The sequence below is a fragment of the Bemisia tabaci genome, chromosome 8 (genome assembly GCF_918797505.1).
Source record: "Bemisia tabaci chromosome 8, PGI_BMITA_v3".
NCBI classification, from domain to species: Eukaryota; Metazoa; Arthropoda; class Insecta; order Hemiptera; family Aleyrodidae; genus Bemisia; species Bemisia tabaci.
In genome coordinates, this window is record NC_092800.1 from 18,383,942 (window position 1) to 18,401,603 (window position 17,662).

Consider the following 17,662-nt stretch of genomic DNA (forward strand, 5'->3'; position numbering starts at 1 on the left):
TCATAACCTTAAACCTTCAGCCCAATGCCCAGAGACAAGAGACCCTCCACTGGCCTCCTAGCGACAGGTGGAAGCTTTTACTTTCGGGGTTTCAACAATTCCTTATGGACAATTATGAGCGAGCAACAGTCATCACCATATTTTCGGCTGTTGACTTACCTACATGGTCGATGATGAGCTTCGGATGACGTCATAAGCCAAACAACTTTCCCAAACGTCGGCCATTTTCGGCTTGTTTGCAAAACGAAACTGCCAACACGTTGTTGAACATCAACCATGTAGGTAAGTCAACAGTAGAATGCTGAAGTCCCGAAAGTAAAAGCTTCCACCATAGCCAAGTTACTAGTGGAGGGTCTCTTGTCTCTGCCAATGCCGCAAACAGCTGACGCTTGACGATGCTGCGCCGAGAAAATGAACCAATCACAAAATAGCACAGTAATACGTCACTAAAATGAAGAGATCACGTGACTGTTCGTGATTTTTTCGAATCAATCTGAAACTACAATCTCGAATATGAGGCATTTAAGCATAACGAAGCCCCAAAATAGTTTAACCAGGTAATACGTCCGTGCGAGATTGTTATGCTGAAAAGCAAAACATTTCACGAAAACTTTTACGAATACCAGATGCAGAAGAAAATCAAATTTTCCCGGGTGTACCAGAATGGCGTCATTACCCATAAGGCAAAACGGTATGTAGTATAGTACATGTTACATCGGGGGAGTCGAACGGCTGGAAAGGGCGCATCTGGTACCCAGAAGCGCCCAAAAAGCAAAAATGCATTTAAAAGCACAAAAACGGTTCGCTAGTTAGACACTTTTTAGAGGCAAGCTCAACTCGATCTTACAGCTCTTGTGGATGGCCATTTCAAGACTAAATCAGCCTCCAAACATTAGAAAACTGATCAAAGTTAGTCTCAGAATTGAGAACAACCTAACTTCTTTATTGACACCTGTTTGGTTTGATTTGTCATTTTTTACTGGTTTTGAGAGGAGGGGGAATTTGCGTAGGTTTTTTGGCACCTAGGTCCTTTTTCCTGTGGATGGTCTGAACGGACTTGTTTTTTGCCCATTATTAAGGGAGTATTTTGCCTCAAAATCCAACCCTTACCTCGTCTGTAGAGGTCAGTGGCATAAAATGTTTGCAGAGTATCTGACAGTTTATTTCTGTGTAAAATTTCATGAAAAGAACCAGATGGTCCATTAAAAATTTGAAAAAGCACTCTTAAGGGCAGAAAAAGGTGATTTTAATCTAATCAATCAGAGGTTGTCAGTCCTGATGATTTAACTAGGCTATGTCTTTGGCTGGGTTTCAGGCAATTAGTGAATACAGGCTCCCTCGCCTATGTATGTCGTAACAGACCGCCAAAAAAGTGTTTTGAATGGGCCCAGATTTTGCCAATTTCAGAATTAATTTTCTCCCTCCATTCAAGTCCAAATATTTGAAAGAATTACCGGTAGCTTAACGCACTTGGTACTTCAAGACAATGAATTAAAAAAAATAGGCATCACTGACTATTTGATGGACCTTTCTTAAATTTTTCTAATTTGATGCTTTTCCCAATATAGTGTTGATCATCAATTTTAGAAGCATTTTCCATGGTTTTTGATCCGTAATTTAGTAGAGTATAATATATTCTACATGTTCTGTTACTGTCGTATCATTACTCATAACTATCATCTACAAAATTACTAATTAGTTTAGGAAAAGTTTTTTCATTCAACTGTGTATTTTGTCCATGCAGTGTCAGCTGCCCAACCTCTCCAGCTAACAGAAGTGGTCAGATTAATATGGATATGGATGATGTCAGATTTTACAAATACAATGTGAAAGGAGTAAGTTTCTGCTATAATTTTAAAATTTAAAGTAAGCTCATAAGTCCTCTTCTTTGTCAAGGTGCAAATTGAAGCATTTTGACTCATATTTTTTACTCAAAATTTTGCGTACCAAAAGCACGATTTGTGGAAGGATAATTATCAAAAGTCCAACTAGTCCAATAAATATTAAAGGTCCTAACCAATATATCAACGTTTTTTGATGAATATTTTCAAACTTCCTGCTCTTATAAAAAAAAAACCAGATCGTACACAAGTTAAATCAAACACTAAATGTCTTTGTGGTATAAAAATGTGGCAACCTCAATCTTAGCGCCTTGGCTCAGCTGTTGCACATTGTTTACACTTTGAAGATTACAGGGTGGGGAAGGAACATAGCTCAGTAAAAGGTCTGCCCAAACCATTGTAGTGCGCAATTTGATTCTAGTGGACTCAGGTTTTTCTTGCAAATGGGAAATTCAAATCCTTTGTGACTAGTGCTAAATAAAAATATTTTTTGCCACCTAGTTTTCTATGTATTGTTGGGTTCTAAATACAAAAATGGCCTTTTTTCTCAATTTTGCATTAATTTTGCAGTAAATCAAATATTCCTGAAAATTCTGGGTTTTTTTTTTTTTTTTTTTTTTTTTTTTTTTAGAAAAAGATTAATTTTACTGAGAATTTTTGGTGTTGAAGAAAATCAGTGTTAAAAAAATTAAGAAAATCACACATCAAATGCTGTGTGTTCTTGAAAAAAAAAATTACAAAACTGTTAAGTAAAAAATAGGTACTCTTAAGTTTTTACTGACATCCTTTCAAATTCTCTCAATAGACGCATCATAGCTCCCTGGAAGATGTGAAGCCAGCAGAATCTCTACCTTGGGAGGAACAGGGTGGTCCACAGCGGCAGCATCATGTACTTATGGAATTGCAACTAAATAAGGTATTAATTGAATTAATTTAGTGTTCATTGCATTTTTCTAATTTCTTATTTTTTTATTATTCATTATCATTATTATGCTTTTGAATCAGATCAACGTGGGCGTCAACCGTAAAAATCCATCAGCATCACTTTAAGTATGTTTTCTCGGAGTTATAGGTGCACTGCAAAAATTATTGAAGACTTAATGAACACAAGTTTGTTTGATAATTTTTTTTATTAAAAGATTGATTTTTTCTTTTCTTGTCTCAAAAGGTTCTCGGTAAACTGTCCTGCAAAAAAAGATATTACTACCTATATAGGCGCAAAGTAGGCCCTTAGTGTACATTGTTTTATTTTTAGTTCTTACACGTTTAAAGAAACAATTTAATTCTGAAATAATACACAAAATTGAAGTCTAAAGGTATGAACAATCAGAATAAACATCAGATTAGTCTATTATACACCATGTTATCAAGCCAGGTCAACTTTCCCGGAAAGCCTATTTTTTATTGACACTGTTATCCCAAACAGGGTGGCTAGCGACTGGGAAACTGGGAAAAGTCAGGGAACACAAATCAACCATTAAAAGTCAAGGAATTTCGTCAATGGTTAGAGAATTTCTTGTGGAGTCGGGTTCCACGTCAAAATCAGGTCTGCGGCAGGCCAGCTGATCAAGTTGTTGTGCCAACGTTCCAACCGGGTGATGCTCTCAAGCGGTGTAAAAAAGTCAGGGAATGATAAAATGAAATTTTGCTAGCCACCCCGTCCGAAGTAGGGAAGTGGAAGAGTCGAGCATAAAAAAGTTCAGGAGATTATTTTTTTTAGTTCTCTAAACATCTGGAAAGGAGTTTCGTTGAGAAGTAATTGTGAGGATGTAAAAAAAAAATTAGATTTTGACCAGGTTTGATCACAATCTTTCAAAATGTCCCACAGATTCGATTCCAGCATGAAGTATACCCAGATGACACGGTTGAAGCAAAGCGACAAATTTTATTGGTGAAAGAAGTAGAAATTCGAGACCGTTTAGCCTCATCTAGGATCAACAAATTTTTATATCAATACTCAAGTCAAGCAAGGCCCAGACAATCACATGCAGATATGGTAAATATAAATCCTAGTTCAACTGTTCACTTCATCAAATTAATATCTTTAAGCTGAGTCTTAATCTTTTTGCATTTACACTAATTAAAGAGAGAAAATAGCATATTATTTTTGAACTTATAGATATTGAAACGTCATCGCTGTTAAAAACTGACCTTGGCGTATCTGAATGACTGGAAACCTTGAAAATTGCTCAACCAGCAAAATTGCCTTGAGTGAAGAAGTAGTTTTTTCTTTTGCGATCAGAGAATAACCTTGAATTGAAATCAGTAAAGTTAAAATTTTTGTTGAATTTATAAGTGGAAATAAAACTAGATTTTTCTGTTGAATCTAATTATTTCTCTGGGACTTTTCTACCCATAGCAAAATTTATGAAAAGAATTGAAGGTACTCAATATCTACCCTGAAACTAAATATCCACCCATAACTTATTGCTTTGTAAGTAACATAAAGTTTTTCATGAATTTTTGACCACTATGCCACTATTAGAGGTTTCTGGTCTTTCTTTAACTTTTTATCAAAATTTACCAAAATGATGTTGCCAGCAGTACATGAATTTGGGTTCTCTTTAGACGTGTATCTGAAAGTGTCAAGATTTTAAACACTTGCTGAGCCAATTCTGAAATTTTACATGCACGATTTTCATTGATATCCTTTTCTGCTTCTCTAGGTTGTGATCAAAGCACACTATTTGCGACCAGACCCACAACAGCCTGCCGAGGAGTGTTGCTTGAAAGTATCTTTATTGCCTCTACGTCTGAACATCGATCAGGATTCAATGCTATTCCTTTGCTCTTATATCAATCAGCTATGTGGAAACATCAATCAAGACCTAGACATGAGCAATGCATCAAGCGAACTGACACCAATCAGTAGTTTGTCGCCTCCTGAAGATGACGATGGCTCAGTATCAACCTCTGAAGAATCCAGAAAGAGCGAGAAGTTTGAGCGAAATTGGTCGCCTCAGATCTCATCGTCTCCACCTGTCTTCTTCAAAAAATTCATTTTCTCCCCAGAAGTGCCTATCAGAGTAGATTACGAAGGAAAGCATGTGGACATGACCCACGGTCCGCTTGCCGGCCTTCTTTTAGGTCTCGGAAACTTGAACTGCTCGGAGCTTGCTCTGAAGCGATTGATACACAGGCATGGGCTCCTAGGTTTTGATAAATTAATTCAGTATGCTATAACAGAGTGGTTGCAGGACATCAAAAAGAATCAGTTACCCTCAATCATCGGAGGCGTCGGGCCAATCCACTCGGTCGTCCAGCTATTCCACGGAATTCGAGACTTATTCTGGTTACCAATAGAGCAATATCAAAAGGATGGCCGCATCGTCCGGGGTTTGCAACGGGGAGCAAATTCATTCACCACATCTACGGCAATCGCTGCTTTGGAGTTGACAGCTCGAGTTGTACAAGCGATTCAGAGTGTTGCAGAAACAGCTTTCGATATGCTGTCACCGGGTCCAAACCTTCATAAAATGTACCCTCGAAACGATAGACGGAAGAAGAAACGGAGACATCCCTACAACAATCCAGCGGACATCAGAGAAGGTGTTGCAAACGCTTTAATGCTAGTCCGCGAAGGCATGGGAGAGAAAGCGGAGACTTTAGCTCGGGCAGCCAGCGAAGGGAGGGTTCTGAGGCAAATCCCTGCAATGGCGCTAACGCCTATCATATTAGCAAGTCAAGCTACTACCAATGTCTTGGGAGGAGTGAGAAGCCAATTAGTTCCTGACGCAAGGAAAGACGCAGCTAGCAAATGGAGAGTTCAGTCCCCATCCATGTAGTCTTCGGAACTGATTCAGATTCTTGCAGTAAATGGCATTTTTCAATTTTTTTGATAGGCCAGTCGGCAAGATATGAATTTGTCGCACTTAAATAATCAAATCAGGCATTTTATTAACTGTCTTGGCAGATAGTCAAATTTTGATGGTTTAAGAAATCTTAATTGTTTTTGACGGAGAGAGTTTTCAATTTTTTTACTGTAAGAATTCATCAAATCTACGAACTGCTCTTGTATTTTGCTCTCAAAATGCTCTTCATATAATTTAACTTTCAGCATTTTAAAAATTCTGCATTTTATGACATGCTGAAAATCCTAAGATAAAAGTTCATTTTAGGAATAGAACTAATTGATTTCCAATTCTATGATGCCAATTTTTACAGGGACTTCTTTTCTAGATAAGCAAATAATTATTCCGTCTAAAGTTGGCAAAAGAAAGAATTAGAATTTCAATGTGAGTAAGAACCTTTGACTGTTAGCCTAGGAATTTAACCGAATGCCTGATTTGACTGTTTGCCTGTGGAAATGTCAACTGTTTCCTCACACCAATAGCTAAACTCGGTAACCACAGCCCTTGATTGCTGCATTGTCAAATTTCTCGGAGAATCTTTTTTTTCAAGGAAAACGAGGCAGCTCCTCTGCAGATGTTGACATGAAATGTTCTTCTAAAAGAGAGGAAAAATTATGTACATTTTTCAGAAATAATGTTTTTTCAGTAATAAAAAGAAGGATGATGGGAAATTTACAGCATTAGAATCTGAGGAACGCGATTTCCCAGTTTAGCCATTGACATGCATTAGTGCGTATAGCAATTTTTCCTCTTACTCGTTTGCACTGGCACATTGTTGCCTTTGCATTCTATTTTTTACTATTTTTTAATTGAACAGAGAACCTTTATTTTTTAATTAGAGTGGAATGTAAAATGTGTGGAATGTGTGTAATGTGTGTGGATGTGTGTGTGTGGGGGAAAATCTGTACACTATATACTCCACTCTGACGATATATGTACTCTATATACATGTCTTTTGTTTAGTCAACTTATCAGTAGAAATAATGAATGGAAATGAAACAGGAAAGAAAGGTATGAAAATGGTGAGACGAAACGTTTAAAATGAAGATGGAGCTTAATAGTTCATTGATTTTTGTTTCGTTTTTAAAATGAATGTTTATCTTTTGCACGTTTAGAAACTATTTTTTTAATCATAAGCTCATGTGATATTGCAGCTATGCATTCAAAATACCCAGCAATCATATTTGCTTGCTTTAAAATTTGATTGAGTTTTGAGTTCAGTAATTGCTCTTGCCGCGATCATCTCGTTATTACTCCAAGTGCATCTCGCAATCTAGGTTGTCTCAGCTGATCTAGAATAACCAATATCCCTGAAACACAGGGAAATTGTATTCAGAGAAATCAACGATCTTTCCAATTTGGTAGTCTAGCACAGAGACCGAAGTGTATGCGCTCTCTCTGAGCGAGCAATAGAAATTCTGCCAACAATCTTCAGCATTTCTCTCTTATGAGGTGTGGTTTTACTTTTATGGTGACTCAAATTGAGGTGTTTTTCCAGTGAGCATGAACAGATATTTAGATACCAGGCATATTTTGTCTAATTATTGTTTCACATGTTATTTCTAAGAGGACTAGGACTGATTATGAATTACATCAAGCATCAAGAGTAGAGAGGGGGCCTAACAAGTAGCAACAAAAAACTCAATTTTTGTGTTTGAAGTCTTCCTCGTGCAAGGTATAAAATTCTGAATTTCATCATCTTGAAATCTATTACCACCCTCTCATTTTTTGCCTCCTACTTGAGGCATGAATTTTTCCTCATATCTTATCCACGTTGGCAGTTTTTCTAGCAGTTTAATTTCACTTTGACCTGCTGTCTCTCCTTGAATAATGTTCATAATGAAATAAATCTCTTATTTTCTCCCCCATATTGTACTTAAGATCAAGGCTTAGTCAATGACTCAAACCTTTAAAGCTCTTTATGGAATGATCCAAAAAAATTGTGCTTCTCAAAAATGTTGTTGAAATGCATAAACTCAAGAGCTGAATTGAATGCAGCAATATATCACGGAAATTTAGAACTTAGCCTACCACGATAATTCACCGCTTTTTAGGTATATCTAGTTGCAACTCTCATCTTGCATGGCAGTTTTTCGTATTAATAAGCAATTTGTCTAGGACTCGATCATTTTGTGCGTTTATTTCTTTCATATCAATAACCACTTAGGTGTATATATTATGAAGTTTCATTTCGAGGCTTGAATTACAGGATCCACTTTTGATATCAATGAATGGAATTATTTTTTCCAAATCGATTTCTAGCCTGTAAAGTTATGTGTAACATGTTGCTCTTTGACTATTTTTTTCTCTTGTTCGTGGAAACCAATGAATTTCCCAATCAATCGCTCCTTAACCGTACAGTCAGTGTAAAAGTTGTTTTGATTTTTAAATCGTTCCAAATAGTGGAACCTGTAAAAGAAAAAGGGGAGAAAATGAATCTGCTCTTTTTGTAGCGCTCGTAATTTTACGTTCTCTTTTGTTTTCGAGAAATTTTAAAGTTGCCTAATAAGTTTTTAGCCACAGAATATTTTTATATAAATTTTGTATAATTTTTCTTCCATTGTCTGTTCTGCCAGAGATAGTTCTGTTTGGAAATTACACTGATGCAATCCTGTTTCTATGCAGCTATGAATGCATGGATATTTCCTTCTTGTTAATTTCATGATATTCTTGATATTATAGCAAAACTTTTCTCCATCTTAAGCAGTTTAATTGATCATGTATTTGACTTGAGCATCTATTTCATAGACGTAAGGAACATAGCACCAATTCTTTCTTTCGTCTGCAAGATGAAAGCACATGAGCAATGTCCTCCGAGGAAAACGGTTTTGTTGTAAATCAAGTCTGCACATGAAGTAGAATTTTTAATTATCTTTATGCGCTGAACATGAAGTAAAATGAATGATTTTTAATATGCCTCTATAAATTTTATATTGTTTCTCAAGATTCGTTATTTTCTTTTCAATGCTATTTTTGTACAAAATGCTTTTATATCAACAAATATTTTGTCTTTGTATGTGTTTTACTTTGTCATGATGCCCCCCCCCCCCTTTCCTCTAGAACTTTGTTACTGAAGCATTTGTTTGAGATTGTGCAAAGCAAATGGATAGTAAATAAAAGTTACTGATTCAATTGTTGTCAAATAAAAAGTGATTTTTTAAATCTAATAACTGTGTACGATTAATTTTCACTCTTTCAACTCAGCCTTATCTCCGGAGTTTTTCCTCTGTATGGGATTTTTCCAAACTTATACAATATTGATTCAAGTATCACCCTCTAGTGTAGTGCCTCTTGCTAATTTTGCCATTTTGTAATGGTTCCGGATTAAGATGGTATTGAATCCCGGAGCCCAGAGCTTATTCGCTTTGAGGGCTTGCGTAGCTCAATATAGGAAATGACTATCAACAATCGACTTTACAGAGGATACCTTTTATTTCCTCCACTATCTATGAATCTCATGAACAACAAACGAAACCCGAACTTGGTGACCACCAACACAATTTCTGAGTAAAATACTTTTCTTGGCATTTCTCATAGATACACCAAGAAAGGAGGAATGGGAACAGGTCTCCTCACTATGGCATTCACTTTAGACCCCAAATCTAGATGTTATTATACAGAAAGTACTACGAGAGAAGGGACCAATAATTGATATTTTCATCGTCTGATTTACACTGAACCCTGTACGGAATAGGGTCAGAATTAAGAAATGCAAGTCTTGTCAGGTTAACATATGCATACAAATGGACATCAATCAGGCTGCAGGCCTAAAATTGATATGAATAAAAAAACCACAGTAACATTTTTCAAACATTTATTTATACTATGTAGGGAGGCTTGAATTATTTACATCAGATTGTCAACTACATTAAAATGTATAAGTATATACAAGGAAACAACGCTGTATAATTACGTATTAAATATAAAATAACATCAATAATGGACTTTTCAACATCAGATTGGTAAATACACTGCAAGATTGCTTTTCTACACAATCATAAAGGATAAGAAAAGTACGGAGTACAAAAATATATGCATACTTATGTATTGGATAAACAAAAATATACATAGCAGTTTTTTATTGAATTGAATAAGTATTCATGAATCCGAGGAAAACCATGGTACAACTGTTTCCCTAAAAAAATTAGACACTTCTCTTGGCTGATGGAAAAAGATAGCACAGAAAACATCAATAAAAATAAATCCATATTAACATAACCATCGATTTATTACAAGAAAATTGGTCCAACAATTTTTATGTAAAACTCCAGCAGTAAGACAAACAACAAATTTTCTACCAAATAAATTTTGAAACAAAAATAAAAATTGGAAATAATATCAACAACGTAAAAATTTGTACAGCTAATAATAGGTAAAATATTGTAAATAATATATGACCTACATCGTCACTAACATTTAACAACATTTAAATTTCAATTATTATTCAACGACGAACTAAAGATAAGGCACACTGAGAAACTGAAGATTCACCAATTGATATCTTTGAATGATTTTCCTTCGCTTTTCCAATCTGTTCATTTGGTTTAATTCAGACAATTTAGGTCAATGAGGGAGCATTACAAGAACGATTAAAATTATCATTTTAATTTGCTGTGATCGCTGCTTTAAGTCTGATACAGTACAAACGCGAGAGAATAATACTTCCAGTACAAAAGACACAGTCTTTTGGAGACCTCCTTTTTCTTCCTTGAAAGTTAAAGCAGCTAACCTTATCTGCACTTCAGATACTATTCATAAAAATGCCTAAAGATCAAGTTCGCACACAAAGAAGTTGATGAAAGTCAGCACCGAACAAATGGCACAGCCCTAATTTTTAGCAGGGATTAGCAGTTTACAGAGTGTTTAATGTGGAACAATGTAATGGAGCAGTCGTTATGACTCAAAGAAATAAATCGATGTGATACCCAAACCAGGTAAGGGGTGGAATTTCACTACCATTCTTGCTGGCAAAATAGAAAATTAAAAGAAAAGGAAAAAAATAATGATCGTGAAAATAGTTGTGCTAGAATTTCCATAGCTTGGAAAGGCAGACAAAACTTGCAAGAAATTATGAAGTAAAACCTTTGATACTCAAGAGTAAACGATCAAAGAATGAGTGGTATCCTGAAGCGACACTTGTTGTTCGATTAGTGTTCATTATGCAGAGCACTGAAAAGAGATTTATTCCCATCTAACCTACTTTTGAATTTGTCCTTCAACATAAATTTATTGTCGAGACTGAACTTATCTTCTTACCTAAAGTCACAATACAATGATAAATAATTTGGATTACTGTGAAGGTTTCTAAGAGAAAGCGCTTACAGAAAAAAATTATACTTAATATATTAAACCAGACGATACCACCGATACTTTACCAATTGATTACTTTTATTTGTGTGGACTTCTAAATAACGTACCATTCACTCCACTAATTGTTGATGAATCTGCTTTCATCGATCCAGTTCAGAGAGAAAGTTCTGCACTGTTATTAACTCCCTTTGGACAACATTTTGCAACAAGGAAATCGATAGTCAAGGTGCAAAACCCTATACCTCCATTTGCCATGTTGTAGACTTCCTGTCGTACCTAATTTTTTCTTTGAAAAACTTGTTAACATGAACATCTGAAAACTTCCATGATTTTCCTTCTCTATTTACAGAATATTCTGTATTGATTTCAAGCTATAAAGTTATACAAGCTTGGCTTTTTTCCTTTTAAAAAATAAAATAGGAGCAGAAATTTTGAAGATGGAGATACAAGGTTTTACACGTTGGCCTTCAAAATATTGTTTTCAGCTCATTTTAGAAATGGTGCATGTGACATTAGTTTCCTTAAGCAGATAGAAGCTTTCACAGATGAGCTGGAAATAATAGCTCCTTATAGAAAAATTTAGGTCATTTAAAGTAAGTTGAAAAAACTGAAGATAATTGAATTTATGAGATTTACAGTAAAAATGACGAGGTAAGGTTTTCTTTAGTATGTTCTACTGAAAGTTTTTCTTAACCTAAAATGAAACTTAGTTGGCCGACTTTGCGTGGATTTGAGAAAATTTGGCTTTCAACAGAAAAAAACTTCACCTCAAATCCACAAAGAATTTTGAAAAACATTTTCAATGAAGGTAAGTGTTCAATTTAGTGCAGATGATCATCAATGACCACTAAGAGGTTAAATCTGCATTGCATCACAGCTATAAAAATCATTGAAAGAAAGGATTAAATCATTAATTTTAAAGATGGGGATAAAAATTTCGATTTCTTGATAGAAAAAATTGATTTCGCACATTCCTAGACCCTAGAAATTTTAGCACTAGAAAACAGCAAAGAACTTGCGTTGGATGAGTGGGCAGTTGTTTGCTTTTCATTTGTAAATGATTGCTCTGCAACTGTCCATAGGGTCCACTGTAGTCATTGGGGATTGACCGCAGGCGATGCTGCCAACAAGCACAGAAATGTTAATCGATCTACTGCGTGTGATAGTCAAAAGTAAACTGCTATCTGATGCTAGTTTTAAGAGCGCTAATTCAATTAAAATTAATTCAAATACAGACCAAACTAGGGTTTGTAATAAAATAATTATTCATCAATTCTTTTTCGTGGAAAATTTGGATTAATTTGACTATCTGTGACCTCCTGAAATTTCATCAAGAAATTTTAAACAGAAAAAACTCGAGTTCATGGACAATGACAAAAACGTTTCGAAAGAGATTACAAGAGAGGGAGTCTTTAAAAAATGTCCATCAAAGGAAATTGGGCCAACAAACTCAGAATGCATTCAATTTCCAGGGCATTAGAATGTTTGCAGGATGCATGATAAAATCAAACCGATCAACAGTTTGTGATCAATATTATTATCTGTGACATGAAATTGACACAGTTTGAGACAGCTAAATGATAGGAAATCATGCAATGCAGCAAATCAAAGAAACAAATTAACAAGCTCTCGAAGAGTTTAGGCTTGAAACTCTAGACCTAAATTTGTCGACAACTGGAATAATTCATTCTCCAAAATTTCACGTTGTCTAAATCTTCCATTATGATGTATTACAACCCTTGTGCTATTAAGAGGAACATTATTTGTAGCAGAAGCAGCATAACGATGCTTGACCATCACTTCACGCTGAGCAAGACAAACCAAACTTTTTAAGAGTGAAAGTAGAGGAACCAGAAAACATAGAAATTAATATTAAAAAATCAAAACTAGAAAGCGCTTCATCTTCATAGACAGGAAAGACTCTTGTACAAAAGAAAGAACGAGAAAATAATTTTTCATTGATCATGCTTTAAAAATTGAAAGGAATTTGTTATGAAATCAACGCTTTTTCGGTATGGGTTTTTCTCTTTTAGTTCTCTACTTGCCTCATTCTTTGGATCTAAGCTGAACTGTTATTAAACTTGCTGCTTCTGCAATTGACAGCAAAATAAAACGAAAAAATGAGAATTTCATCAAAAAACTGACAACATGAGAATGATCTTAACAATGATTCTTACGGCTATTCTTCATTTCTTGCACAGTTAATAATGGACATAGCAACGATTTGAATGTGTAAAATGGCTATTCTATTATTACAGGTTGATTTTTTATGGGTTAGGCCACAAAAATAATATCTAAGAAACTTCGGCTGAATGGAAAATCATGGCTTTCACTGAGAAACATTATAACTTGATAATAGCATTGGAAAAATTACACGTAGGAGTCATTACATGCAAATGAGATGTTAGTTTAATTGCATACCATACAGGGTGATCCGAAAGTCCCCTACTGCACCCATAACTCCGAGGGTTCTTGCCCCTTTTTGAGAGTGGTCCCTTTAAAATTCTAGGGGTTCCCAAAAATCGTTTTATTTGGCCTGAAAGCACTCACAATATTTCAAGTCTCTACCTCAATTTGCTCAAAAGTTACACCGTTGATGCCTGGTACTGGTGTGCGGGACTTTAGGGTCACCCTATAGAGAGGAGCAATTGGAGCCACACAAGAAACCTACAATTTTATTCGCTAAATTTTGCTTGCTATCATATCCTGCTTTCTATCGAACCGTGGCAAAATGAACAGATACTATTAGATGATAGAGGCTTTCATCAAATCTTGTAGAAAATATGCTGGATTAATTCTCAGCTAATGATAGATAAAAGCGAGGAGTTGCTTTCCCTCTGTTCAATAATTTACGCATTGATTCAGGGCGCCTTTGTTTTAAGATGATTTCTCAAAAACGAGGAGGGATTGTTGGTATGAGGCTGAAGTCCCACTAGCTGAAAACCTGCAGCGATGAGGACTCAGAGGATAATAAAGGGTAGGTTTTGCTGGGGTTCAGAGATTTCTGTACAGCGAAGGAGTCAAAAGGAGGGTCGGTACACGTTTGCAAGCCTATGATAATTGGACTATATTTTGCAACAGGGAACAACTATTTCTGGCTCACTGTAGAAATAATGTATGTGCCTTTAGTTTCCCTATATATATGCATCCTTTAATGGATGCGCTAGAAATAGTAGTTCCTACTTGCAAAATATGGTCCAATTAAGATTCTTAAAAGTTACTTGATTAGGTAATTTCATTAGAGTCTGAGACTATTTTTTGACAGCACTAGCAAAAATATGCTTTCTAAAGTCTTCCTATCAGCACTAATTAACAAAAAACGCAAAAATAAGGAGCTCCTCAACAACTTACCTCTATCAGACTCCAAGTCTTCCTCAAGCCTGTATGCCAAACAAACAGAGTGCCTGTCTTACAAACAGACTGCCACAAATAAGAAAAATTAAGAACAGAGGTAAGCTAACTGTTTTCCGTATCAAAGAAAAGTTTTGATGCGACATCATCGTTACATCTGTTAAAATGTAATGGCACAAACAAAGAATTGAAATAACTCCCCTCTCCGTTTCAAAAATTCATTCAGAATTTTTCAGTCGTCTGAAATCTAGAGAGGTTAAAATCCGAGAAACTCCTTGAAACATTTTCGTTCGTTTCTAATCCTTTCCTTCCGCTTCCACATTTTGATTAAAAACCGTAAAAAATTGAAAACAATAAAATAAGCACATTTATAAAAGTGGTCGATCGAGCGATGGGAACGAAAAGACAAATCCTACATAAAATCGATGATACAGCTTGCAGGACTGCGATGAATGGCTTACAATTAGGATCACCTCTTTAGGAATGAAGACTGATAAATATTACGAGGCAGCTCCTCCACTTCCAGGTGCGTTGAACTGGAATACGGGCGCACTAGTCCGTGACATGGAGAACGACCTAGGCGGTAAACAGGGTGTGGCCTCCGGCCGACCCAGCAGTCTCGTTGAAAGAGGGTCTCCAGGAATATCAGTGGAATGATTTGAAGGTAACGTGTTAAACCGGACCTGTGGATTAAAAAGAAATTTTTAATGAAAGAAAAAAACACACGAAACAAAGGAGAAATATATAAAACTGAGAAATTTTGTTCTGTGATTATCTGTAAAAATTGGGATGTGCTCTAAGCAGGCTCCAGAAGTTGTTGCTTCTTCTTGCACGGCTGCTAACCTCACTTTTCTCGACTGCGCTCTCATTGATTCTTCTTTGATTGTGAATGGATATCACAATAAACAATTTGTCTACAACATATTTGCACTGATACTTTAAACGAAATACAACAAATTTTACTCGTTATTTTTCTAAATAATAATATGGGACCAGAAATGTTGCAACAACCCAATCAAGATACATGGTTTCCCAACCAAGCCATCGATGTCGTATGAAAGACAAAGATAATGAGGTAATAATTTCGCAACTACAATTGAAAAGGTGCTTGTCGATAGCTAAAGTCGGAGAGTGTGTATTCCTGATGGTAACATTGAAAATTTCCTCTCAAATTTTATTCCTTTAAAAGAAAACGAACCAACATTTTTTCTTGAAATTTTCTGAGAATTTTCTTCACTCATTCAAAAATATTCACAAAAAATTCCAACAAGATATTTTGGTTGGTTTCCTCTTGGAAAAATAGAGAGGGGTCCGAGATTTTGAAACATTGCAATCCAAATGAGCGTTTTTCGACTTTTTTCATCAATATGTCCCACAGAAGAAGAGGCCATAGTTCACAAAGGCCAAAGAATTTCAGTATGGGAACTTTTGTCAAGTTGAATTGAAAAATCAGATTTTGAAAACTGTACGGAAAACTCTATGAAATAGGTTAAGAGGAGGTAAATTAATTTTTGTGCTGATTGGAAGAGCTAAATTACATTACAATTTGATCATTTTGTGCGAAGTGTATTAGAATTTATAAGAGCTTTTCCCTGTGACTACATTTCTTGAATTGCAAATGTTTAACCACCATCACTCTGTAGGGATACGACTAAAATTTTTGAAAAAAAATTTCCATACTCTAGTATTAATGACACAATTTTGAGTTTTTGAGAACGAAGATCCCTTTTCTTGCGGAAAATTGAAGCAAAGCAGTCACATCCACACTGCAAGTGTTGCAGTGATTCAGAATTTTATCTCCAATTTTAAATTTTCTAAGGAAACCAAATGACATCCCCACACGAAAATTACTGACATTTTTCTCGCTCATGCAATGGTTATTTCAAAAAAATTGCAACGAAAATCTATGTTGGTTTCCTTCCAAAACATTGAAAGAGGCAATGATATTTTGTAAGATCTCAAACAAAACTCTATTCACTTCTTGTCAAAAATGGGCTAAAAGCCAAAAAGCCGAAAATGGGGCTAATTGTTACAATTCATCCAAACAACAAAGACAACATGCTGCGTAACAGGCTAAGACTTCCTAGAAGCTGAGCTCTCTCCATACTTTCAAAGAATGAATCAGAAAAAAATGGGTGCCATTGGCCCATCAAAATATTGAAATGACGAACACAAAAGGAAAAGGAAAAGATGGGCCAGTCCATTTAACACCAATTAAGTAATCAAACCAACTTTAAAGTCGATATTCTATGAGAGGCTACTCTTCATAAGCAACATAATATTCTTGAGAGGGCAACGTAAACTTCTAATTTTTTAAAAGAAAGTGGATTGTTCTGGAGTACACATGGTGCAAACAACATCAATTTAAACAACATAGAACATCAATCCATCAAAAATGTCACTCAGCCAAGCACTCACCTTCAGGGATTCACCCTGACATATTGACGCAATTGGCAACTCCTATGACCCCTAAAACATTGAAAAATTGGTTGAAAAGGGTCTGAAATTGCCTACCATCTTGACGTATGACCCACACAGACTGCGGTATAGAGAGTGAGTAAATCTAGAGAGCCACTAAATAATTAGAGCTCTCTTTGAATAATTGTGCTTTGACTATCTGGCGCTATCCACCTACTAACATTTGGACTGCATTTGGCAATTTGGACCTATAAACTCTGGCTCATCTGAAAAAACACCTATGTGCATAGGGAAAGTAATGGCACATACGTTGTTTTTAAACCGGGCCGGAATTAATAGTTCCTAATTGCAAAATGTAGTCCATTTAATCATTAAAATCAATATTTCGGGACCAATTAGGGGGCAGTTGTTCCAGGCCTCAAATTTATGGTGAGAATTCTTGTAAGATTATTTTAAGGTCAATTATCTGGAGGTAGAAAAAAAAATAGAAGAATAGGAGGAAAAAAAAAATTGAGCAAGGGCTCTATTGCAACCTGCAGGTACCTACAAAATTTGCATTTATGGATTGCTATGTTGACTTAATTTTATTTTATGATTTTTTTTATATTTTTTAAACGATAGGTGAAGAGAAAACCTAATTTTTTTTTCTATGAGGAGTGGAAAATTATGCTAATGCCCAGCACCGCGGTTACCACCCTTTCACCAAAAACTCAAAGTGCTCGATGATGCATTTTTCATTGACCACGTTCTGAAAATGCTGCATGTACATTCAAGTTGGAAGAGCTCATGTGTCAAAAGAATTTCTTGACAATCAAAAAATCAATTTGAAATTTAAGAAATTCAAAATTAGCTGTTACATCTTTGTTAATTTGAATGTTAGTTTCCATGACA

At 35.5% G+C, this 17,662-nt stretch overlaps 2 protein-coding genes across 4 annotated transcripts in view; one reads left to right on the forward strand and one right to left on the reverse strand.

Moving 5' to 3' along the window:
* Atg2 (Autophagy-related 2) overlaps positions 1-8,862 on the forward strand; it is a 35,455-nt gene extending 26,593 nt beyond the window's left edge. For both annotated transcript variants that reach the window (XM_019062304.2, XM_019062303.2), the window contains exons 26-29: positions 1,745-1,835; positions 2,647-2,757; positions 3,670-3,837; positions 4,508-8,862. In XM_019062304.2, coding sequence (XP_018917849.2) covers positions 1,745-1,835; positions 2,647-2,757; positions 3,670-3,837; positions 4,508-5,626 — 1,489 coding nt within the window. In that variant the 3' untranslated portion in view covers positions 5,627-8,862. The remainder of the gene's footprint in view (positions 1-1,744; positions 1,836-2,646; positions 2,758-3,669; positions 3,838-4,507) is intronic.
* Positions 8,863-9,489: 627 nt separating this feature from the next.
* Positions 9,490-17,662, reverse strand: part of Sos (Son of sevenless) — a 30,638-nt gene continuing 22,465 nt past the window's right edge. The window contains exons 17-18 of one of the 2 annotated variants that reach the window (XM_019062316.2): positions 16,772-16,822; positions 14,879-15,036 (exon numbers count right to left, since the gene is read on the reverse strand). In XM_019062316.2, the coding sequence (XP_018917861.2) occupies positions 16,814-16,822 (9 nt within the window). In that variant the 3' untranslated portion in view covers positions 14,879-15,036; positions 16,772-16,813. Of the gene's footprint in view, positions 15,037-16,771; positions 16,823-17,662 lie in introns of both variants that reach the window. The other variant, XM_019062315.2, reaches the window with a different exon arrangement.